At 48.7% G+C, this 25,187-nt stretch overlaps 1 protein-coding gene across 1 annotated transcript in view; it reads left to right on the forward strand.

The window, feature by feature from the left end:
- Nucleotides 1-2,538: 2,538 nt before the first annotated feature.
- The window catches only part of LOC135292222 (maestro heat-like repeat-containing protein family member 1), a gene marked incomplete at both ends in the record, with an annotated part of 44,194 nt that continues 21,545 nt past the window's right edge, over nt 2,539-25,187 (forward strand). The window contains 5 exons of the mRNA XM_064406445.1: nt 2,539-2,684; nt 6,818-6,949; nt 10,064-10,226; nt 22,835-22,933; nt 24,402-24,553. Of these exons, the coding sequence (XP_064262515.1) occupies nt 2,539-2,684; nt 6,818-6,949; nt 10,064-10,226; nt 22,835-22,933; nt 24,402-24,553 (692 nt within the window). The remainder of the gene's footprint in view (nt 2,685-6,817; nt 6,950-10,063; nt 10,227-22,834; nt 22,934-24,401; nt 24,554-25,187) is intronic.

The following is a 25,187-nucleotide window of genomic DNA, read 5'->3' on the forward strand; positions in this document are numbered from 1 at the left end:
ATGGAAAAATAGTGGGGAAAAGGAGAAAAAACTAGGGAAAAAATTGGGAAAAAAAGTAAAAAAATGAGGGAAAATGGGGAGAAAAAAGGGGAAATGCGGAAAACGAGGAAAAAATGGGGGAAAAATGGAAAAACAGTGGGAAAAATGGAGAAAAAATTGGGAAAAAAGTAAAAAAATGAGGGAAAATGGGGAGAAGAAAGGGGAAAATGTGGAAAAAATGAGGGAAAAATGGGGGGAAAAGGGAAAAATAGTGGGGAAAAGAAGGAGAAAAAATTAGGGGAAAAATTGGAGAAAAAAAATAAAAAATGAGGGAAAATGGGGAGAAAAAGAAAATGTGGAAGAAATGGGGAAAAATGGGGAAAAATGGGGAAAAGAGTGGGGAAAAAAAGGAGAAAAAATTAGGGGAAATTGGAAAAAAAAAGTGAAAGAAGAGGGAAAAATGGGGAGAAAAAAGGGGAAAATGTGGAAAAAATGAGGGAAAAAATGGGGTAAATAGTGGGAAAACATTGGAGAAAAAATTAGGGGAAAAATTGGAGGGAAAAAAAGTTTAAAAATGCGGGAAAATGGGGAGACAAAAATGGAAAATGTGGAAAAAATGGGGAAAAATGGGGGAAAAAAGCAAAATAGTGGGGAAAATTGAGAAAAAAAAAATAGGGGAAAAATTAGAGAAAAAAAATAAAAGTGAGGAAAAATGGGGAGAAAAAAGGGAAAAATAGTGGGAAAAAAGGAGAAAAATTAGGGGAAAAATTGGAATAAAAAAGCAAAAAAATGGGGAGAAAAAAGGGGAAAATGTGGAAAAAATGAGGAAAAATGTGGAAAAAAGGGAAAAATAGTGGGAAAAATTGGGAAAAAAAGTAAAAAATGAGGGAAAAATGGGGAGAAAAAAGGGAAAAAGAGTGGGAAAAAAAGGAGAAAAAAATAGGGGAAAAAGTGGGGGGAATGGAAAAAAGAGGAAAAATGAGGAAAAGAAGAGAAAAAACTGTGGGGAAAAAGGGGGGGAAAGGAGAAAAAAATTGGAAAAAAGCGGGAAAAATCAGGAGAAAAATTGGAGAAAAAAGTTTAAAAAAATGAGGAAAAAAGGGGAAAAATAGTGGGGGGGGAAAGGAGGGAAAAAAGGGGGAAATATGGGGGGGGAGGGAAAAAAAGAGGAAAAATGAGGAAAATAAGAGAAAAAATGGGGGAGAAATTGGAAAAAAGAGGGAAAAATCAGGAGAAAAATTGGGAAAAAAGTAAAAAAATGAGGGAAAAGGGGAAAGGGGGGAGAAAAGTAGGGGGGAAATGTGGAAAAAAATCAGAAAAAAATGGAGGGAAAAACGGGGGGAAAAGGGGAAAAAGGTTGGGAAATTGCCGAGGTGACTCCGGGGTTCTGGAACGTTCCAGGGCTGGCGGCGGCGCTGCTGGAGGCGGGTTGGGAAAAAAAGGAAAAAATGGTGGGAAAAAGGGAATAAAATGGGGGAAAAGAGAAAAAAGGGAGGAAGTAGGGGGGGGATAAAAAAAAAGGGGGAAATTAAGAAAAAATGAGAAAAAATGGTAAGAAAATGGGGGGGAGATGGGGAAAGGGGGGGAAATTTGGAAAAAAGGGGAAAAATTAGGAACAAAAGGGGAAAATTGGAAAAAAAGGGGGAAATTAGGGGGAAAATTGGGGAAAAAAGTAAAAATGAGGGGAAAATGGGGAGAAAAAAGGGGAAAATGTGGAAAAAATGAGGGAAAAATGGGGAAAAAAGGGAAAAATAGTGGGAAAAAAGGAGAAAAAATTAGGGGAAAAATTGGGAAAAATGTAAAAAAATGAGGAGAAAATGGGGAGAAGAAAGGGGAAAATGTGGAAAAAATGGGGAAAAATGGAAAAAGAGTGGGAAAAAAAGGAGAAAAAGTAGGGGAAAATATGGGGGGAAGAGAAAAAGAGGAAAAATGAGGAAAAGAAGAGAAAAATGGTGGGAAAAAAGGGGGGGGGAAGGAGAAAAAATGGAAAAAAGGGGGAAAAAGCAGGAGAAAAATTGGAAAAAAAAGTTTAAAAATGAGGAAAAAAGGGGAAAAATAGTGGGGGGGGAAAGGAGGGAAAAAAGGGGGAAATATGGAGGGGAAGGGAAAAAAAGAGGAAAAATGAGGAAAATAAGAGAAAAAATGGGGGGAAAATCAGGAGAAAAAATGGTGAAAAATGTAAAAAAATGAGGGAAAAATGGGGAGAAAAGTAGGGGAAAAATGTGGAAAAAATGAGGGAAAAATGGGGAAAAAAGGGAAAAATAGTGGGGAAAAAAGGAGAAAAAATGGGAAATTGGAGGAAAAAAGTTTAAAAATGAGGAAAAATGGGGGAGAAAAAGGGGAAATGTGGAAAAAATGGGGAAAATGGGAAAAATGGAAAAATAGTGGGAAAAATTGGAGAAAAAATTAGGGGGAAAATTGGGGAAAAAAAGTAAAAAATGAGGAAAAATGGGGAGAAAAGGGGGAAAATGTGGGAAAAAATGGGACAAATAGAGGAAAAAAAGGGGAAAAAGGTTGGGAAATTGCCGAGGTGAATCTGGGGGTTCTGGAACGTTCCAGGGCTGGCGGCGGCGCTGCTGGAGGCGAGCGCGGAGGCGGAGCCCGAGGTGCGGGAGCAGCTGCGGGAGGCGCTGAGCGGCCTCGGCGCCGCCGAGCCTGAGGAGCTGCTGCTCTGCTGCGGGGACTACCTCCGGGACAACGACAAGGTGGGGATTGCGGGGCAATTCGGGGGATTTTGGGGGTTTTTTGGGGTTTTTTTTTTTGGGATTTCCGGGCGGCCCTGAGCGGCCTCGGGGCGGCCGAGCCCGAGGAGCTGCTGCGCTGTTGAGGGGAGCGCCTGAGGGACAGTGACAAGGTGCAGGTTTGGGGGATTTCGGAGAAATTCGGTGGCTTTTTGGGGGATTTTCTGAGACATATGGGGAAAGTTTGGAGAAATTAGTGGATTTTTTTGGGGATTTTGGGCATTTCCGGGCGGCCCTGAGCGGCCTCGGGGCGGCCGAGCCCGAGGAGCTGCTGCTGTGCTGAGGGGAGTGCCTGAGGGACAACGACAACGTGCGGGTTTGGGGGATTTTGGGGAAATTTGGGGATTTTTTTGGGAATTTTCTGGGAAATGTGGGGACATTTTGGGGAAATGTGGGAAATTTTTGGGAGTTTTTTGGGATTTTGGGCATTTCCGGGCAGCCCTGAGCGGCCTCGGGGCGGCCGAGTCCGAGGAGCTGCTGCGGTGCTGAGGGGAGCGCCTGAGGGACAACGACAAGGTGCGGGTTTGGGGGATTTTGGGGAAATTTGGGGATTTTTTTGGGAATTTTGTGAGAAATGTGGGGACATTTTGGGGAAATGTGGGAAATTTTTGGGAGTTTTTTGGGATTTTGGGCATTTCTGAGCAGCCCTGAGCGGCCTCGGGGCGGCCGAGCCCGAGGAGCTGCTGCTCTGCTGCGGGGAGCGCCTGAGGGACAACGACAAGGTGCGGGTTTGGGGGATTTTGGGGAAATTTGGGGATTTTTTTGGGAATTTTCAGAGAAATGTGGGGACATTTTGTGGAAATGTGGGAAACTTTTTGGGTTTTTTTGGGTTTTTGGGGATTTGTGGGAGGCTCTGAGCAGCCTCGGGGCGGCCGAGCCCGAGGAGCTGCTGCGCTGCTGAGGGGAGCGCCTGAGGGACAACGACAAGGTGCGGGTTTGGGGGATTTCGGAGAAATTCGGTGGCTTTTTGGGGGATTTTCTGAGACATATGGGGAAAGTTTGGAGAAATTAGTGGATTTTTTTTGGGATTTTGGGGATTTCCGGGCGGCCCTGAGTGGCCTCGGGGCGGCCGAGCCCGAGGAGCTGCTGCGGTGCTGAGGGGAGCGCCTGAAGGACAACGACAAGGTGCGGGTTTGGGGGATTTTGGGGAAATTTGGGGATTTTTTTGGGAATTTTCTGAGAATTGTGGGGACATTTTGGGGAAATGTGGGAAACTTTTTGGGTTTTTTTGGGGATTTGTGGGAGGCGCTGAGCGGCCTCGTGGCGGCCGAGCCCGAGGAGCTGCTGCGCTGCTGAGGGGAGCGCCTGAGGGACAGTGACAAGGTGCAGGTTTGGGGATTTCGGAGAAATTCGGTGGCTTTTTGGGGGATTTTCTGAGACATATGGAGAAAGTTTGGAGAAATTAGTGGATTTTTTTTTGGGAGTTTGGGGATTTCCGGGCGGCCCTGAGCGGCCTCGGGGTGGCCGAGTCCGAGGAGCTGCTGCGGTGCTGAGGGGAGTGCCTGAGGGACAGTGACAAGGGGCGGATTTTGGGGGATTTTGGGGAAAGTTGAGACATTTTGGAGAAACTCGGGGGCTTTTTGGGGTTGTTTTTGTGAATTTTGTGAGAAATGTGGGGACTTTTTGTGGAAATGTGGGAAACTTTTTGGGTTTTTTTGGGGATTTGTGGGAGGCGCTGAGCGGCCTCGTGGCGGCCGAGCCCGAGGAGCTGCTGCGCTGCTGAGGGGAGCGCCTGAGGGACAGTGACAAGGTGCAGGTTTGGGGGATTTCGGAGAAATTCGGTGGCTTTTTGGGGGATTTTCTGAGACATATGGAGAAAGTTTGGAGAAATTAGTGGATTTTTTTTGGGAGTTTGGGGATTTCCGGGCGGCCCTGAGCGGCCTCGGGGTGGCCGAGTCCGAGGAGCTGCTGCGGTGCTGAGGGGAGTGCCTGAGGGACAGTGACAAGGGGCGGATTTTGGGGGATTTTGGGGAAAGTTGAGACATTTTGGAGAAACTCGGGGGCTTTTTGGGGTTGTTTTTGTGAATTTTGTGAGAAATGTGGGGACTTTTTGTGGAAATGTTGGAAATTTTTTGGGTTTTTTTGGGTTTTTGGGGATTTGTGGGAGGCGCTGAGCAACCTCGGGGCGGCCGAGCCCGAGGAGCTGCTGCGGTGCTGAGGGGAGCGCCTGAGGGACAACGACAAGGTGCGGGTTTGGGGGATTTTGGGGAAATTTGGGGATTTTTTTGGGAATTTTCTGAGAAATGTGGGGACATTTTGGGGAAATGTGGGAAACTTTTTGGGTTTTTTTGGGTTTTTGGGGATTTGTGGAGGCTCTGAGCAGCCTCGGGGCGGCCGAGCCCGAGGAGCTGCTGCGCTGCTGAGGGGAGACCCTGAGGGACAACGACAAGGTGCAGGTTTGGGGGATTTCTGAGAAATTCGGTGGCTTTTTGGGGGATTTTCTGAGACATATGGGGAAAGTTTGGAGAAATTAGTGGATTTTTTTTGGGATTTTGGGCATTTCCGGGCGGCCCTGAGCGGCCTCGGGGTGGCCGAGTCCGAGGAGCTGCTGCTGTGCTGAGGGGAGTGCCTGAGGGACAACGACAAGGGGCGGATTTTGGGGATGTTGGGGAAACTTGAGACATTTTGGAGAAACTCGGGGCTTTTTGGGGTTGTTTTTGTGAATTTTGTGAGAAATATGGGGACATTTTGGGGAAATGTGGGAAAATTTGGGGTTTTTTGGGGATTTTGGGCATTTCCGGGCGGCCCTGAGTGGCCTTGGGTGGCTGAGTCCGAGGAGCTGCTGCGGTGCTGAGGGGAGCGCCTGAGGGATGACAACAAGGTGCGGGTTTGGGGGATTTTCTGGGATTTTGGGGAAATTGGGGGATTTTTTTGGGGATTTTTAAATTTTCTGGGGATTTTGGGGAATTTTTTGGCAATTTTTTGGAATGTTATGGAGATTTTTCTAGGGGTTTTACGAATTTTGTGGCTTTTTTTTTATATTTCTTGAGGCATTTTCTGTGAATTTTCTGGGAAATATGAGGGATTTTGGGCAATAATCTGGAGAAATTGTGGGATTTTTTTTGGATTTTGGGGAGTTCCGGGAGGCTTGGGGTGGCCGAGCCCGAGGAGCTGCTGCGGTGCTGAGGGGAGCGCCTGAGGGACAACGACAAGGTGCGGGTTTGGGGATTTTGGGGAAATTCGGGGGCTTTTTGGGGATGTTTTTTGGAATTTTCAGAGAAATATGGGGACATTTTGGGGAAATGTGGGAAAATTTGGGGGTTTTTTTTTGCGATTTTGGGCATTTCTGGGCGGCCCTGAGTGGCCTCGGGGCGGCCGAGCCTGAGGAGCTGCTGCGGTGCTGAGGGGAGCGCCTGAGGGACGATGACAAGTTGTGGGTTTGGGGGATTTCGGGGAAATTTGAGATATTTTGGGGAAATTGGAGGGCTTTTTAGGGATTTTTTTTTGGAAATTTGTGAGATATATGGGGAAATGTGGGAAATTTTTTGGTTTTTTTTAGGATTTCCAGGAGGCGCTGAGGGGCGCTGATCCTGCTCTCCAGATCCCAGCCCACATTCCCGAATTTTGGGTTTTTTTGGGGTTGCAGCTGCCGGCCCCGCAGCGGGCGCTGATCCTGCTCTCAGATCCATCCCTGAATTTTGGTGTTTTTGGGGTTGCAGCTGCCGGCCCCGCAGTGGGCGCTGATCCTGCTCTCAGATCCATCCCTGAATTTTGGTGTTTTTGGGGTTGCAGCTGCCGGCCCCGCAGCGGGCGCTGATCCTGCTCTCAGATCCATCCCTGAATTTTGGTGTTTTTGGGGTTGCAGCTGCCGGCCCCGCAGCGGGCGCTGATCCTGCTCTCAGATCCATCCCTGAATTTTGGTGTTTTTGGGGTTGCAGCTGCCGGCCCCGCAGTGGGCGCTGATCCTGCTCTCAGATCCATCCCTGAATTTTGGTGTTTTTGGGGTTGCAGGTGCCGGCCCCGCAGCGGGCGCTGATCCTGCTCTCAGATCCATCCCTGAATTTTGGTGTTTTTGGGGTTGCAGCTGCCGGCCCCGCAGCGGGCGCTGATCCTGCTCTCAGATCCATCCCTGAATTTTGGTGTTTTTGGGGTTGCAGCTGCCGGCCCCGCAGCGGGCGCTGATCCTGCTCTCCATGGGCGCCGTAGTTCGCCGGCACCTCTCGGAGCTGGGCCCGGGCGCGGCCGCCGCCACCATCGCCCTGGCAGCGCAGGAGATGGCCCGGGCCAAGGTGAGAGCACGCCCTCAATTCCCTTCCTAAATTCCCTTCCCAAATCCTGAAATTCCCAAAATTCCCCATCCCAAATCCCTTAATTCCCATCCCAAATCCCCAGATTCCCCAAATTCCCATCCCAAATCCCCAAATTCCCATCCCAAATTCCTCAGTTCCCATCCCAATCCCCAAATACCCATCCCAAATCTCCATTCCCCTCCCAATCCCCAAATTCCCATCCCAAATCCCTACATTCCCGTCCCAAATCCCCAAATTCCCATCCGAATTCCCTACATTCCCCTCCCAATCCCCAAATTCCCAATCCCCAAATTCCCATCCCAAATCCCTACATTCCCATCCCAATCCCCAAATACCAATCCCAAATCCCTACAGTCCAATCCCAGTTCCTAAATTCCTAATCCCTAAATTCCGACAATTCCTCAAATTCCCAAATTCTAACCCCAAAATTCCCATCCCACGTCCCTAAATTCCTATCTCAAATACCCAAATATCCGCCCCAATCCCCAAATTCCCATCCCAAATCCCTAAATTCCCTCAATTCCCCAAATTCCAAAATGCCAAATCCCTAAATTCCCCCAATTCCCCATATTCCAAAATGCCAAATCCCTAAATTCCCCCAATTCCCCAAATTCCAAAATCCCAAATTCCTAAATTCCTGCAATTCCCCAAATTCCAAAATCCTATTCCCAAAATTCCCAAATCCTAATCCCAAAATTACAAATCCCAATCCCAAAATTTCCACTCACAAATCCCAGAATTTGTAATCCCACATCCTTAAATTCCCATCCCAATCCCAAATCCCAATCCCAAAATGCCCATCCCAAATCTTGATCCCAATCCCCAAATCTCAGAATTCCCAATCACAAATTCAAGGCAATTCTCGTCCTAAATCAAAGGTAACCACACCCTAAATCCAAAATCCCAATCCCAAATCTCCATCCCAAATCCAAAGTAATCCCAGTCCATATTTCAAATCCCAGAATTTCCAATCCCAAATCCTAATCCTAAATCTGAGTTAATCCCTGATCCCAAATCCTGATCCCAATCCCAAATCCCAGAATTCACATCCCAATTCCCAACCAAAATTCCATTTCCCAATCCTAAATCCCAAATCTCAATGCCAAAACACTGGAATTTTCCTGGGATTTTTTCCCGGAATTTTTCCAGAATTTTTGGGTTTTTTCCTGGAATTTTCCCGGGATATTTCCGGAATTTCCTGGGTTTTTTCCTGGAATTTTCCCAGAATTTTCTGGGAATTTTTCCTGAAATATTCCCGGCTTTTTCTGGAATTTTCCCAGGATTTTAATTTTCTTGTAATTTTTGTGGGATTTTCCCGGGACTTTTCCTGGGATTTTTCCTACAGTTTTGGGGGGTTTTTTTGCAGAATTTTCCTGGAATTTTCCTAGGATTTTCCTGGAATTTTCCCAGAACTTTCCTTAAGTTTTCTTGGATTTTTACTGGAATTTTCTGTGTTTTCTCCTGGAATTTTCCCGGATTTTTTTCCTGGGATTTTTCTCGGCTTTTTCCATGATTTTTCCCAGGATTTTCTCAAATTTTCCCAGAATTTCCCTGAAATTTTCCTAAATTTTTTCCCTGAATTTCCCACAAATTTTCCGCAAATATTCCCTGATTTTTCCCTGAATTTTCCCCAACTTTTCTCTGATTTTTCCCCGAATTTCCCCTGAATTTTTTCTGATTTTCCCCCTAATTTTCCCAGAATTTCCCTTGAATTTCCCCCAAATTTTCTCTGAATTTCCCCCAAATTTCCCCTGAATTTTCCCCAAATTTTTCCCGAATTTCGCCTGAATTTTCCCTCAATTTTCCCTGACTTTTCTCTGGTTTTTCCCTCAATTTCCCCCAAATTTTTGCCGATGTTTCCCTGAATTTTCCCTGAATTTTCCCCGAATTTTTGCAGATGTTTCCCTGAATTTTCCCCAAATTTTCCCCAAATTTCCCCTGAATTTTCCCTGAATTTTCCCCGGTTTTTTCCCAAATTTCCCCAAATTTTCCCTAAATTTTCCCCAAATTTTCCCTAAATTTTCCCCAAATTTTCATAATTTTTTTCCCAGATTTTCCCCGAATTTTCCCTGAATTTTCCATAAATTTCCCCTGAATTTTCCCTGATTTTTTCCCAAATTTTTCCCAAATTTTCCTCGACATCCCCCCGAATTTTCCCTGATTTTCCCTGAATTTTCCCTGAATTTTCTGGGTTTTTTCCTGGAATTTTTGTGGTTTTTTCCTGTGATTTTTCACAGAATTTTCCCCGACGTTTCTCTGATTTTTCCCCGAGTTTTCTCCGATTTTTCTCGAAATTTTCCCCAAATTTCGCCTGAATTTTCCTCTATTTTTCCCCAAATTTTCCCTAAATTTCCCCCGAATTTTCCCCCGAATTTTCCCCAAATTTCTTCCAAATTTTCCCCGAATTTTCCCCTGATTTCCCCTGAACTTTTCCCGATTTTTCCCCAAATTTTTTCCCAAATTTTCCCCCACTTCCCCCTGAATTTTCCCCGATTTTCCCCCGAATTTTCCCTGAATTTTCTGGGTTTTTTCCTGGAATTTTTGTGGTTTTTTCCTGTGATTTTTCACAGAATTTTCCCCGACTTTTCTCTGATTTTTCCCCGAGTTTTCTCCGATTTTTCTCGAAATTTTCCCCAAATTTCGCCTGAATTTTCCCCTATTTTTCCCCAAATTTCCCCCAAATTTCCTTGAATTTTCCCTGAATTTTCCCCCGAATTTTCCCCAAATTTCTCCCAAATTTTCCCCGAATTTTCCCCTGATTTCCCCTGAACTTTTCCCGATTTTTCCCCGAATTTTCCCCAAATTTTTTCCCAAATTTTCCCCGACTTCCCCCCGAATTTTCTCCGATTTTCCCCCGAATTTTCCCTGAATTTTCTGGGTTTTTTCCTGGAATTTTTGTGTTTTTTCCTTGGACTTTTCCCGGAATTTTCCTAGATTTCTCCCAAAATTTCCCCTGAATTTTCCCCGATTTTTCCCCAAACTTTCCCCCGAATTTCCCCCGAATTTCCCCCGAATTTCCCCCGTATTTCCCCCCGAATTTCCCCTGTATTTTCCCTGGACGTGCCCCGACGTTCTCCCGTATTCCCCCGGCAGGAGGCGCAGTGGGAGTGGCAGGCGGCGGCCGCGGCGCTGCTGGTGGAGCTGGGCCGGCGCTTCCTGAGCCGCGTCATGGAGGAGCTGCTGCGGCACTTCCCGCCTGCCGCGCTGCCCCAGCCCGGCGTGCTGCGCGCCCTTGCCGACCTCGCCTGCGCCAACGGTGAGCGCCATGGCCACGGGGCTTCCGGGATTCACCCGGGAAAACACCGGGATCCAGCCGGGAAAATACCGGGATTGAGCCGGGAAAATAGCGGGATTGAGCTGGGAAAATACCGGGAGTGATCCGGGAAAATGCCGGGAGTGATCGGGGAAAATACCGGGATTGATCGGGGAAAATACCGGGATTGATCGGGGAAAATACCGGGATTGATCCGGGAAAATACCGGGATTGAGCTGGGAAAATACCGGGAGTGATCGGGGAAAATACCGGGAGTGATCGGGGAAAATACCGGGATTGATCGGGGAAAATACCGGGAGTGAGCCGGGAAAATACCGGGAGTGATCGGGGAAAATACCGGGATTGATCCGGGAAAATACCGGGATTGAGCTGGGAAAATACCGGGAGTGATCGGGGAAAATACCGGGAGTGATCGGGGAAAATACCGGGATTGATCGGGGAAAATACCGGGAGTGATCGGGGAAAATACCGGGAGTGAGCCGGGAAAATACCAGGATTGATCGGGGAAAATACCGGGAGTGATCGGGGAAAATACCGGGATTGAGCTGGGAAAATACCGGGATTGAGCTGGGAAAATACCGGGAGTGATCGGGGAAAATACCGGGATTGATCGGGGAAAATACCGGGATTGATCGGGGAAAATACCGGGAGTGATCGGGGAAAATACCGGGATTGATCGGGGAAAATACCGGGATTGATCGGGGAAAATACCGGGATTGAGCGGGGAAAATACCGGGATTGATCCGGGAAAATGTGGGGATTGATCGGGGAAAATACCGGGAGTGATCGGGGAAAATACCGGGATTGATCGGGGAAAATACCGGGATTGATCGGGGAAAATACCAGGATTGATCGGGGAAAATACCGGGAGTGATCGGGGAAAATACCGGGATTGAGCGGGGAAAATACCGGGATTGATCGGGGAAAATACCGGGAGTGATCGGGGAAAATACCGGGAGTGAGCCGGGAAAATACCAGGATTGATCGGGGAAAATACCGGGATTGATCGGGGAAAATACCGGGATTGATCCGGGAAAATACCGGGATTGAGCTGGGAAAATACCGGGAGTGATCGGGGAAAATACCGGGAGTGATCGGGGAAAATACCGGGAGTGATCGGGGAAAATACCGGGAGTGATCGGGGAAAATACCGGGAGTGAGCCGGGAAAATACCGGGAGTGATCGGGGAAAATACCGGGATTGAGCTGGGAAAATACCGGGATTGAGCGGGGAAAATACCGGGAGTGATCGGGGAAAATACCGGGATTGAGCTGGGAAAATACCGGGAGTGATCGGGGAAAATACCGGGAGTGATCGGGGAAAATACCGGGATTGATCGGGGAAAATACCGGGATTGATCCGGGAAAATACCGGGATTGAGCTGGGAAAATACCGGGAGTGATCGGGGAAAATACCGGGATTGATCGGGGAAAATACCGGGATTGAGCTGGGAAAATACCGGGATTGATCGGGGAAAATACCGGGAGTGATCGGGGAAAATACCGGGATTGATCGGGGAAAATACCGGGATTGAGCGGGGAAAATACCGGGATTGATCCGGGAAAATGTGGGGATTGATCGGGGAAAATACCGGGATTGAGCGGGGAAAATACCGGGATTGATCGGGGAAAATACCGGGAGTGATCGGGGAAAATACCGGGAGTGATCGGGGAAAATACCGGGATTGATCCGGGAAAATGTGGGGATTGATCGGGGAAAATACCGGGATTGAGCTGGGAAAATACCGGGATTGATCGGGGAAAATACCGGGATTGATCCGGGAAAATACCGGGATTGATCCGGGAAAATGTGGGGATTGATCGGGGAAAATACCGGGATTGAGCGGGGAAAATACCGGGATTGAGCTGGGAAAATACCGGGAGTGATCGGGGAAAATACCGGGATTGAGCGGGGAAAATACCGGGATTGATCGGGGAAAATACCGGGATTGATCCGGGAAAATACCGGGATTGAGCTGGGAAAATACCGGGAGTGATCGGGGAAAATACCGGGATTGATCGGGGAAAATACCGGGATTGAGCTGGGAAAATACCGGGATTGATCGGGGAAAATACCGGGAGTGATCGGGGAAAATACCGGGATTGAGCGGGGAAAATACCGGGATTGAGCCGGGAAAATACCGGGAGTGATCGGGGAAAATACCGGGATTGAGCTGGGAAAATACCGGGATTGAGCGGGGAAAATACCGGGATTGAGCCGGGAAAATACCGGGATTGAGCTGGGAAAATACCGGAAGTGATCCGGGAAAATACCGGGATTGAGCGGGGAAAATACCGGGATTGAGCCGGGAAAATACCAGGATTGATCGGGGAAAATACCGGGATTGATCGGGGAAAATACCGGGATTGATCCGGGAAAATACCGGGATTGAGCTGGGAAAATACCGGGAGTGATCGGGGAAAATACCGGGATTGATCGGGGAAAATACCGGGAATGATCGGGGAAAATACCGGGATTGAGCTGGGAAAATACCGGGATTGAGCTGGGAAAATACCGGGATTGAGCGGGGAAAATACCGGGATTGATCGGGGAAAATACCGGGATCGAGCCGGGAAAATACCGGGATTGATCGGGGAAAATACCGGGATTGATCCGGGAAAATGTGGGGATTGATCGGGGAAAATACCGGGAGTGATCGGGGAAAATACCGGGATTGATCGGGGAAAATACCGGGATTGATTGGGGAAAATACCGGGATTGATCGGGGAAAATACCGGGATTGATCGGGGAAAATACCGGGAGTGATCGGGGAAAATACCGGGATTGATCCGGGAAAATGTGGGGATTGATCGGGGAAAATACCGGGATTGAGCGGGGAAAATACCGGGATTGATCCGGGAAAATGTGGGGATTGATCGGGGAAAATACCGGGATTGAGCGGGGAAAATACCGGGATTGAGCCGGGAAAATACCGGGAGTGATCGGGGAAAATACCGGGATTGATCGGGGAAAATACCGGGAGTGATCGGGGAAAATACCGGGATTGATCGGGGAAAATACCGGGATTGATCGGGGGAAAATACCGGGAGTGAGCCGGGAAAATACCGGGATTGATCGGGGAAAATACCGGGAGTGATCGGGGAAAATACCGGGAGTGAGCCGGGAAAATACCGGGATTGATCGGGGAAAATACCGGGATTGATCGGGGAAAATACCGGGAGTGATCGGGGAAAATACCGGGATTGAGCGGGGAAAATACCGGGAGTGATCGGGGAAAATACCGGGATTGATCCGGGAAAATGTGGGGATTGATCGGGGAAAATACCGGGATTGATCGGGGAAAATACCGGGATTGATCCGGGAAAATGTGGGGATTGATCGGGGAAAATACCGGGATTGAGCGGGGAAAATACCGGGATTGAGCGGGGAAAATACCGGGATTGAGCGGGGAAAATACCGGGAGTGATCGGGGAAAATACCGGGAGTGATCGGGGAAAATACCGGGATTGATCGGGGAAAATACCGGGATTGAGCGGGGAAAATACCGGGAGTGATCGGGGAAAATACCGGGAGTGATCGGGGAAAATACCGGGATTGATCGGGGAAAATACCGGGATTGATCGGGGAAAATACCGGGATTGATCGGGGAAAATACCGGGATTGATCCGGGAAAATACCGGGATTGATCGGGGAAAATACCGGGATTGAGCTGGGAAAATACCGGGATTGATCGGGGAAAATACCGGGAGTGATCGGGGAAAATACCGGGATTGAGCTGGGAAAATACCGGGATTGATCGGGGAAAATACCGGGAGTGATCGGGGAAAATACCGGGATTGATCCGGGAAAATACCGGGATTGAGCTGGGAAAATACCGGGAGTGATCGGGGAAAATACCGGGATTGATCCGGGAAAATACCGGGATTGATCGGGGAAAATACCGGGAGTGATCGGGGAAAATACCGGGAGTGATCGGGGGAAAATACCGGGATTGAGCGGGGAAAATACCGGGAGTGATCGGGGAAAATACCGGGAGTGATCGGGGAAAATACCGGGATTGATCGGGGAAAATACCGGGATTGAGCGGGGAAAATACCGGGAGTGATCGGGGAAAATACCGGGAGTGATCGGGGAAAATACCGGGATTGATCGGGGAAAATACCGGGATTGATCGGGGAAAATACCGGGATTGATCGGGGAAAATACCGGGATTGATCCGGGAAAATACCGGGATTGATCGGGGAAAATACCGGGATTGAGCTGGGAAAATACCGGGATTGATCGGGGAAAATACCGGGAGTGATCGGGGAAAATACCGGGATTGAGCTGGGAAAATACCGGGATTGATCGGGGAAAATACCGGGAGTGATCGGGGAAAATACCGGGATTGATCCGGGAAAATACCGGGATTGAGCTGGGAAAATACCGGGAGTGATCGGGGAAAATACCGGGATTGATCCGGGAAAATACCGGGATTGATCGGGGAAAATACCGGGAGTGATCGGGGAAAATACCGGGAGTGATCGGGGAAAATACCGGGAGTGATCGGGGAAAATACCGGGATTGAGCTGGGAAAATACCGGGATTGAGCGGGGAAAATACCGGGAGTGATCGGGGAAATACCGGGATTGAGCGGGGAAAATACCGGGATTGAGCTGGGAAAATACCGGGATTGATCGGGGAAAATACCGGGATTGAGCGGGGAAAATACCGGGAGTGATCGGGGAAAATACCGGGATTGATCGGGGAAAATACCGGGATTGATCCGGGAAAATGTGGGGATTGATCGGGGAAAATACGGGGATTGATCGGGGAAAATACCGGGATTGATCGGGGAAAATACCGGGATTGAGCTGGGAAAATACCGGGATTGAGCTGGGAAAATACCGGGATTGATCCGGGAAAATACCGGGATTGAGCTGGGAAAATACCGGGATTGATCGGGGAAAATACCGGGATTGAGCGGGGAAAATACCGGGATTGATCGGGGAAAATACCGGGAGTGATCGGGGAAAATACCGGGAGTGATCGGGGAAAATACCGGGATTGATCGGGGAAAATACCGGGATTGAGCGGGGAAAATACCGGGATTGATCCGGGAAAATGTGGGGATTGATCGGGGAAAATACTGGGATTGAGCGGGGAAAATACCGGGATTGATCGGGGAAAATACCGGGATTGATCGGGGAAAATACCGGGAGTGATCGGGGAAAATACCGGGATTGATCGGGGAAAATACCGGGATTGATCGGGGAAAATACCGGGATTGAGCGGGGAAAATACCGGGATTGATCGGGGAAAATACCGGGATTGATCGGGGAAAATACCGGGATTGAGCCGGGAAAATACCGGGATTGATCGGGGAAAATACCGGGATTGATCGGGGAAAATACCGGGATTGATCCGGGAAAATACCGGGAGAGATCGGGAAAAATACCGGGATTGATCGGGGAAAATACCGGGAGTGATCGGGGAAAATACCGGGAGTGAGCCAGGAAAATACCGGGATTGATCGGGGAAAATACCGGGATTGAGCGGGGAAAATACCGGGATTGAGCGGGGAAAATACCGGGATTGATCGGGGAAAATACCGGGATTGATCGGGGAAAATACCGGGAGTGATCGGGGAAAATACCGGGAGTGAGCCAGGAAAATACCGGGATTGATCGGGGAAAATACCGGGAGTGATCGGGGAAAATACCGGGATTGATCGGGGAAAATACCGGGATTGATCGGGGAAAATACCGGGATTGAGCTGGGAAAATACCGGGATTGATCGGGGAAAATACCGGGAGTGAGCCGGGAAAATACCGGGATTGATCCGGGAAAATACCGGGAGTGATCGGGGAAAATACCGGGAGTGATCAGGGAAAATACCGGGAGTGAGCCGGGAAAATACCGGGAGTGATCGGGGAAAATACCGGGAGTGATCGGGGAAAATACCGGGATTGATCGGGGAAAATACCGGGATTGATCGGGGAAAATACCGGGAGTGATCGGGGAAAATACCGGGATTGATCGGGGAAAATACCGGGATTGATCGGGGAAAATACCGGGATTGAGCGGGGAAAATACCGGGAGTGATCGGGGAAAATACCGGGAGTGATCGGGGAAAATACCGGGAGTGAGCCGGGAAAATACCGGGATTGATCGGGGAAAATACCGGGATTGAGCGGGGAAAATACCGGGATTGATCGGGGAAAATAGCGGGATTGATCCGGGAAAATACCGGGATTGAGCCGGGAAAATACCGGGATTGATCGGGGAAAATACCGGGATTGATCGGGGAAAATACCGGGAGTGATCGGGGAAAATACCGGGATTGAGCGGGGAAAATACCGGGAGTGATCGGGGAAAATACCGGGATTGATCCGGGAAAATACCGGGATTGAGCTGGGAAAATACCGGGAGTGATCGGGGAAAATACCGGGATTGATCGGGGAAAATACCGGGATTGATCGGGGAAAATACCGGGATTGATCGGGGAAAATACCGGGATTGATCCGGGAAAATGTGGGGATTGATCGGGGAAAATACCGGGAGTGATCGGGGAAAATACCGGGATTGATCGGGGAAAATACCGGGAGTGATCGGGGAAAATACCGGGAGTGATCGGGGAAAATACCGGGAGTGAGCCGGGAAAATACCGGGATTGATCGGGGAAAATACCGGGATTGAGCGGGGAAAATACCGGGATTGATCGGGGAAAATAGCGGGATTGATCCGGGAAAATACCGGGATTGAGCTGGGAAAATACCGGGAGTGATCGGGGAAAATACCGGGATTGATCGGGGAAAATACCGGGATTGATCGGGGAAAATACCGGGATTGATCGGGGAAAATAGCGGGATTGATCGGGGAAAATACCGGGAGTGATCGGGGAAAATACCGGGATTGATCGGGGAAAATACCGGGAGTGATCGGGGAAAATACCGGGATTGAGCTGGGAAAATACCGGGATTGATCGGGGAAAATACCGGGAGTGATCGGGGAAAATACCGGGAGTGATCGGGGAAAATACCGGGAGTGATCGGGGAAAATACCGGGATTGATCGGGGAAAATACCGGGAGTGATCGGGGAAAATACCGGGATTGAGCGGGGAAAATACCGGGAGTGATCGGGGAAAATACCGGGATTGAGCGGGGAAAATACCGGGAGTGAGCCGGGAAAATACCGGGATTGATCGGGGAAAATACCGGGAGTGATCGGGGAAAATACCGGGATTGATCCGGGAAAATACCGGGATTGATCGGGGAAAATACCGGGATTGATCGGGGAAAATACCGGGATTGATCCGGGAAAATACCGGGATTGATCCGGGAAAATACCGGGAGTGAGCCGGGAAAATACCGGGATTGAGCGGGGAAAATACCGGGATTGAGCGGGGAAAATACCGGGATTGAGCGGGGAAAATACCGGGAGTGATCGGGGAAAATACCGGGATTGAGCGGGGAAAATACCGGGATTGATCGGGGAAAATACCGGGATTGATCGGGGAAAATACCGGGAGTGATCGGGGAAAATACCGGGATTGAGCCGGGAAAATGTGGGGATTGATCGGGGAAAATACCGGGATTGAGCGGGGAAAATACCGGGATTGATCGGGGAAAATACCGGGATTGATCCGGGAAAATACCGGGAGTGATCGGGGAAAATACCGGGATTGAGCTGGGAAAATACCAGGATTGATCGGGGAAAATACCGGGAGTGATCGGGGAAAATACCGGGATTGATCCGGGAAAATACCGGGATTGATCGGGGAAAATACCGGGAGTGATCGGGGAAAATACCGGGATTGATCGGGGAAAATACCGGGATTGAGCGGGGAAAATACCGGGATTGATCCGGGAAAATGTGGGGATTGATCGGGGAAAATACCGGGATTGATCCGGGAAAATACCGGGAGTGATCGGGGAAAATACCGGGAGTGATCGGGGAAAATACCGGGAGTGATCGGGGAAAATACCGGGATTGATCCGGGAAAATGTGGGGATTGATCGGGGAAAATACCGGGATTGATCGGGGAAAATACCGGGATTGATCGGGGAAAATACCGGGATTGATCGGGGAAAATACCGGGATTGAGCTGGGAAAATACCGGGATTGATCGGGGAAAATGTGGGGATTGAGCGGGGAAAATACCGGGATTGAGCTGGGAAAATACCGGGATTGATCGGGGAAAATACCGGGATTGATCGGGGAAAATACCGGGATTGATCGGGGAAAATACCGGGATTGAGCTGGGAAAATACCGGGATTGATCGGGGAAAATGTGGGGATTGATCGGGGAAAATACCGGGATTGAGCCGGGAAAATACCGGGATTGATCGGGGAAAATACCGGGATTGAGCCGGGAAAATATCGGGATTGATCGGGGAAAATACCGGGATTGAGCCGGGAAAATACCGGGATTGATCGGGGAAAATACCGGGAGTGATCGGGGAAAATACCGGGAGTGATCGGGGAAAATACCGGGAGTGATCCGGGAAAATGTGGGGATTGATCGGGGAAAATACCGGGATTGATCGGGGAAAATACCGGGAGTGATCGGGGAAAATACCGGGATTGATCGGGGAAAATACCGGGATTGAGCGGGGAAAATACCGGGATTGATCCGGGAAAATGTGGGGATTGATCGGGGAAAATACCGGGATTGAGCGGGGAAAATACCGGGATTGATCGGGGAAAATACCGGGATTGATTCGGGAAAATACCGGGATTGATCCGGGAAAATACCGGGAGTGATCGGGGAAAATACCGGGATTGATCGGGGAAAATACCGGGATTGATCGGGGAAAATACCGGGATTGATCGGGGAAAATACCGGGATTGATCGGGGAAAATACCGGGATTGATCGGGGAAAATACCGGGATTGATTGGGGAAAATACCGGGATTGATCGGGGAAAATACCGGGAGTGATCGGGGAAAATACCGGGAGTGATCGGGGAAAATGCCGGGATTGAGCCGGGAAAATACCGGCAGTGAGCCGGGAAAATACCGGGATTGAGCCGGGAAAATACCAGGATTGAGCCGGGAAAATACCGGGATTGAGCCGGGAAAATACCGGGATCCAGCTGGGAAAATACCGGGAGTGATCGGGGAAAATACTGGGATTGAGCCGGGAAAATACCGGGAGTGAGCCGGGAAAATACCGGGAGTGATCTGGGAAAATACCGGGATTGAGCGGGGAAAATACCGGGATCGAGCCGGGAAAATACCGGGATTGATCGGGGAAAATACCGGGAGTGATCGGGGAAAATACGGGGATTGATCAGGGAAAATACCGGGATTGATCGGGGAAAATACCGGGATCGAGCCGGGAAAATGCTGGGATTGAGCCGGGAAAATACCGGGAGTGAGTCGGGGAAAATACCGGGATTGAGCCGGGAAAATACCGGGATTGAGCCAGGAAAATACCGGGATCGAGCTGGGAAAATGCCGGGTTTTATCCGGGAAAATACCGGGATTGATCTGGGAAAATACCGGGATCGAGCCGGGAAAATACCGGGATCGAGCCGGGAAAATGCCGGGATCGAGCCGGGAAAATGCCGGGTTTTATCCGGGAAAATACCGGGATCGAGCCGGGAAAACCTGGGGATTGATCCGGAAAAAGCGGGGGATTGGTCTGGGGAGACCAGGGCATTGATCTGGGAAAATGCCGCGATTAGCAATCTGGGGAATGTGGGGATTAATGAGGGAAACGTGGGGATTGATCCGGGAAAATGTGGGGATTGATTCAGGAAAATGTGGGGATTGATCTGGGAAAACGCAGGGATTAATGAGGGAAAATGGGGGGATTGATCCGGGAAAACCTGGGGATTGATCCGGAAATGGGGACTGATCAGGGGATTAATGAGGGAAAATGTGGGGATTGATCAGGGAAATGTGGGGATTAATGAGGGGAAATGGGGGGATTGATCTGGCAAAATGTGGGGATTGATCCGGGAAAATGGGGGGATTGATCCAGGAAAACCTGGGGGTTGATCCGGGAAAAACTGGGGATTAATCAGGGAAAATGTGGGGATTAGTGAGAGATTAATCAGGAAATTAATGAGGGAAAATGTGGAGATTAATGAGGGAAAATGTGGGGATTAATGAGGGAAAATGTGGGGATTAATCCGGGAAAACACGGGGATTGATCCGGGAAAACCTGGGGATTGGTCTGGGAAAACCTGGGGATAGATCTAGGAAAATGTGGGGATTGATCTGCAAAAATGTGAGGAACGATCCACGAAAATGGGGGAATTGATCAGAGAAAATGTGGGGATTGATCTGGGAAAAACTGGGGATTGATCTGGGAAAACCTGGGGATTGATTGGGGAAAATGTGGAGATTAATCAGGGAAAATGTGGGGATTGATTCAGGAAAATGGGGGGATTGATCTGGGGAAACATGGGAATTGATCCGGGAAAACCTGGGGATTGATAAGGGAAAACCTGGAGATTGATCCGGGAAAATGCCGCGATTAGCGATCTGGGAAATGTGGGGATTAATGAGGGAAAATGTGGGGATTAATGAGGGGAAAATGTTGGGATTAATGAGGGGAAAATGTGGGGATTAATGAGGGGAAAATGAGGGGTTAACCAGAGAATAAGTTGGGGAAAATGTGCGGATTAATCAGGGAATTAATTCGAGAAAATATGGGGATTAACGTGCGCAAATGCGGTAATTAATCCAGGAAAATCTGGGAATTAACTAGGGAATTGTTCTGGGAAAATGTGGGGATTAATGAGGGAAAATGTGGGGATTAATGAGGGAAAATGTGGGGATTAATGAGGGAAAATGTGGGGATTAATGAGGGAAAATGTGGGGATTAATGAGGTAAAATGTGGGGATTGATGAGGGAAAATGTGGGGATTAATGAGGGAATTAATTCTCGAATTAATGTGGGAAAATGTGGGAATTAATCTGGGAATGATTCTGGGAAAATGCAGGTGTTAATCCAGGAAAATGTGGGGATTAATTAGCGAATTATTCTGGGAAGATCTGGGAATTATTCTGGCAAAATGTGGGGATTAATTCGGGAAAATGTGGGAAAGTCAGAGAATTAATCCAGGAAAACGCAGGGATTAATCCAGGAATTAACTTGGGAAAATCTAGGAATTAAACCGGGAATTAATGCAGGAATTAATTCAGGAATAATTCTGGGAAAATCTTGGAAAACCTGGGAATTATTCTGGGAAAATCCAGGAATGAATCCAGGGAAATCTGGGAAAACTGGGGAATTCATCCAGGAATTACAGGGAGAATCTGGGAATTGTTTTGGGGAAATTCAGGAATTAATCCAGAAAAACTTGGGAATTAATTCGGGAAAATCTGGGAATAATGCCAAGAAAACCTGGGAATTAATCTGGGAAAATCAGGAATTTATCTGGGAAAATCAATTTCAAACTGGGAATTTTGGGATTTGGGGCAGAATTTTAGGATTTCAAGCTGGAATTTTTTAATTTGGAGATGGAATCTTGGGGTTTAGGGCTGGAAATTTGGGATTTGGGGCTGGAATTTGGGACTGGATTTGGAATTTGGGGATTTCAGGCTGGAATTTTGGGATCTGAGCCCAGGATTTTAAGATCTTGGGCTGGAATTTTGGGATTTTTTTGAATTTTGAGATATGAAGTTGGAATTTTGAGATTCCCAGTTGGAATTTTGGGATTTGGAGATGGAATATTGGGATTTCAAGTTTGAACTTTGAGATTTGGGGCTGGAATTTGGGAATTTCGGGCTGGGATTTTGGGATTTGAGGCTGGAATTTTGGGATTTGAAGTCTGAATTTTGAGATATCCAGTTGAAATTTTGGAATTTGAGGATTTGAAGTTTGAATTTTGGGATTTGGAGCTGGAATTTGGGATTTTAGGGCTGGGAATTTTGGGATTTAGGTGTGGAATTTTGGGGTTTTTTTGAATTTAGGATTTCAAGCTGGAATTTAGGGATTTGGGAATGGAGTCTTGGGATTTGTAGTTTGAATTTTGAGATTCCCAGTTGGAATTTTGGGATTTGAGGCTGGAATTTCGGGATTTGTTTTGAATTTTAGCTGTTGGGTTGGAATTTTGGGATTTCAAGCTGGAATTTTGGGCTTTGGGGCGTGAATTTTGGGAATTTGGACTGGAATTTTGGGATTTGAGGCTGGAGTTTGGGAATTTGGGGATGGAATCTTGGGGTTTAGGGCTGGAAATTTGGGATTTGGGGCTGGAATGTTGGGATTTAGGGCTGGGAATTTTGGGATTTGTTTGAATTTTGGGATTAGGGGATAGAATCTTGGGATTTGGAGTTGAAATTTTTGGATTTCCATTTGGAATTTTGGGTTTTGAGGCTGGAATTTTGGGATTTAAACTTTGAATTTCAGGCTTTGGGGCTGAAATTTTGGGCTTTGGGGCTGGAATTTGGGAGTTTGGGGATTTGAGGCTGGAATTTGGGAATTCGGAGCTGGGATTTTGGGGCTTGGAGTTTGAATTTTGGGAATTTGGGGCTGGAACTTTGGGATTTCAAGCTGGAAGTTTTGAATTTGGGGCTGGAATCTTGGAGTTTAGGGCTGGGATTTTGGGATTTCAAGCTGGAATTTTGGGATTTCAGGCCGGAATGTTGGGAATTCCATGTCCTTGACCCTTTTCCTGTAATTTTTTCCCAAGTTTTTGGCATGGTTCCCTTCCTGAGCTCCATCCTGGGGACGCTGCTGCCCCTGCTGGGGATGGCCCGGACAGATTCCATGAAATGCACCCTCTGCTACGGTAAAAATTCCCAAAAAAACCCTGGAGAACTCCCCAAAAAACTCTGAAAAAATTCCCCAAAAACTCGCTGGAAAATTCCCAGAAAACCTCGGGAAAATGGAAAAAAAAAATCCTGGAAAATTCCCCAAATAACCTGGGAACATTCCCAAAAAAAAGCTTGGAAAAATTCTCAAAAAAACCTAGAAAATTCCCCCCAAAACCCCAGGAAAATTCCAAAAAAAAAAAAAAAACCACTCTGGAAAAATTCCCTAAAAAAAGAATGGAAAACATCCCCAAAAAACCCCAAAATTCTCGGAATCCCATGGAATGTTCTGGAACATTCCCCAGCCCTGCAGCGTTTCAGCGAGAGCATCCAGGAGCACCTGGCGGGGCAGGAGCAGCTGCCTGACTAAAATCCCCCAAAAATCCCAAAAAAATCCCCAAAAATCCCCCCAAAATTCCCCAAAATTCCCGGCATTCCATGGAACATTCTGGAACATTTCCCAGCCCTGCAGCGTTTCAGCGAGAGCACCCAGGAGTACCTGGCAGGGCAGGAGCTGCGCCCTGACCAAAATCCCCAAAAATACCCCCAAAAATCCCCCCAGAATGCCCCAAAATTTCCAAGAATTCCGGAATCCCATGGAACGTTCTGGAACATTCCCCAGCCCTGCAGCGTTTCAGTGAGAGCACCCAGGAGTACCTGGCGGGGCAGGAGCAGCGCCCTGACCAAAATCCCCAAAAACACCCCCAAAAATCCCCGAAAAATCCCAAAAAATCCCAAAAACATCCCCAAAAAATTCCCAAAAATTCCCGGCATTCCATGGAATGTTCCGGAACATTCCTGCAGCCCTGCAGCGTTTCAGCGAGAGCATCCAGGAGCACCTGGCGGGGCAGGAGCAGCAGCCTGACTAAAATCCCCCAAAAATCCCAAAAAAATCCCCAAAAATCCCCCCAAAATTCCCCAAAATTCCTGGCATTCCATGGAACGTTCTGGAACATTTTTCTCAGCCCTGCAGCGTTTCAGCGAGAGCATCCAGGAGCACCTGGCGGGGCAGGAGCAGCAGCCTGACTAAAATCCCCCAAAATAACCCCAAAAAATCCCTAAAAATTCCCAAAAATTCCCAAGAATTCCTGGCATTCCATGGAACGTTCCGGAACGTTTCCCCAGCCCTGCAGCGTTTCAGTGAGAGCATCCAGGAGTACCTGGCGGGGCAGGAGCAGCAGCCTGACTAAAATCCCCCAAAATAACCCCAAAAAATCCCCCAAAAATTCACCAAAAATTCCCAAGAATTCCCGGCATTCCATGGAACATTCTGGAACATTCCCCAGCCCTGCAGTGTTTCAGCGAGAGCATCCAGGAGTACCTGGTGGGGCAGGAGCAGACTTCTAACTAAAATCCTCAAAAATCCCCCCAAAAATCCCCCAAAAATTCCCCAAAATTTCCAAGAATTCCTGGCATTCCATGGAACGTTCCGGAACGTTTCCCCAGCCCTGCAGCGTTTCAGCGAGAGCATCCAGGAGTACCTGGCGGGGCAGGAGCAGCGCCCCGACCCCACCATCCGCGGGGACGCCTTCGCGCCCGAGCTGGGGGCCACCTTCGAGACCCTGAGCCTGCAGTGGGCCCAGAGCCGGGAGGGGAAGGTGGGATTGTTGGGATTGTTGGGATTATTGGGATTGTTGGGATTATTGGGATTGTTGGGATTGTTGGGATTATTGGGATTGTTGGGATAGGGCTGGGGGCCGCCTTCGAGACCCTGAGCCTGCAGTGGGCCCAGAGCCGGGAGGGGAAGGTGGGATTGTTGGGATTGTTGGGATTATTGGGATTGTTGGGATTATTGGGATTGGGGCCGCCTTCGAGACCCTGAGCCTGCAGTGGGCACAGAGCAGAGAGGGAAAGGTGGGATTATTGGGATTGTTGGGATTGTTGGGATTATTGGGATTATTGGGATTGTTGGGATTGGGATTATTGGGATTGGGGCCGCCTTCGAGACCCTGAGCCTGCAGTGGGCCCAGAGCCGGGAGGGGAAGGTGGGATTATTGGATTGTTGGGATTATTGGGATTGGGATTGGGATTGGGGCCGCCTTGGAGACCCTGAGCCTGCAGTGGGCCCAGAGCAGAGAGGGAAAGGTGGGATTATTGGGATTATTGGGATTGTTGGGATTGGGATTGGGGCCGCCTTCGAGACCCTGAGCCTGCAGTGGGCCCAGAGCCGGGAGGGAAAGGTGGGAGTGGGATTATTGGGATTATTGGGATTGTTGGGATTATTGGGATTAT

This window comes from Passer domesticus, unplaced genomic scaffold (genome assembly GCF_036417665.1).
Source record: "Passer domesticus isolate bPasDom1 unplaced genomic scaffold, bPasDom1.hap1 HAP1_SCAFFOLD_237, whole genome shotgun sequence".
NCBI classification, from domain to species: domain Eukaryota; kingdom Metazoa; phylum Chordata; class Aves; order Passeriformes; family Passeridae; genus Passer; species Passer domesticus.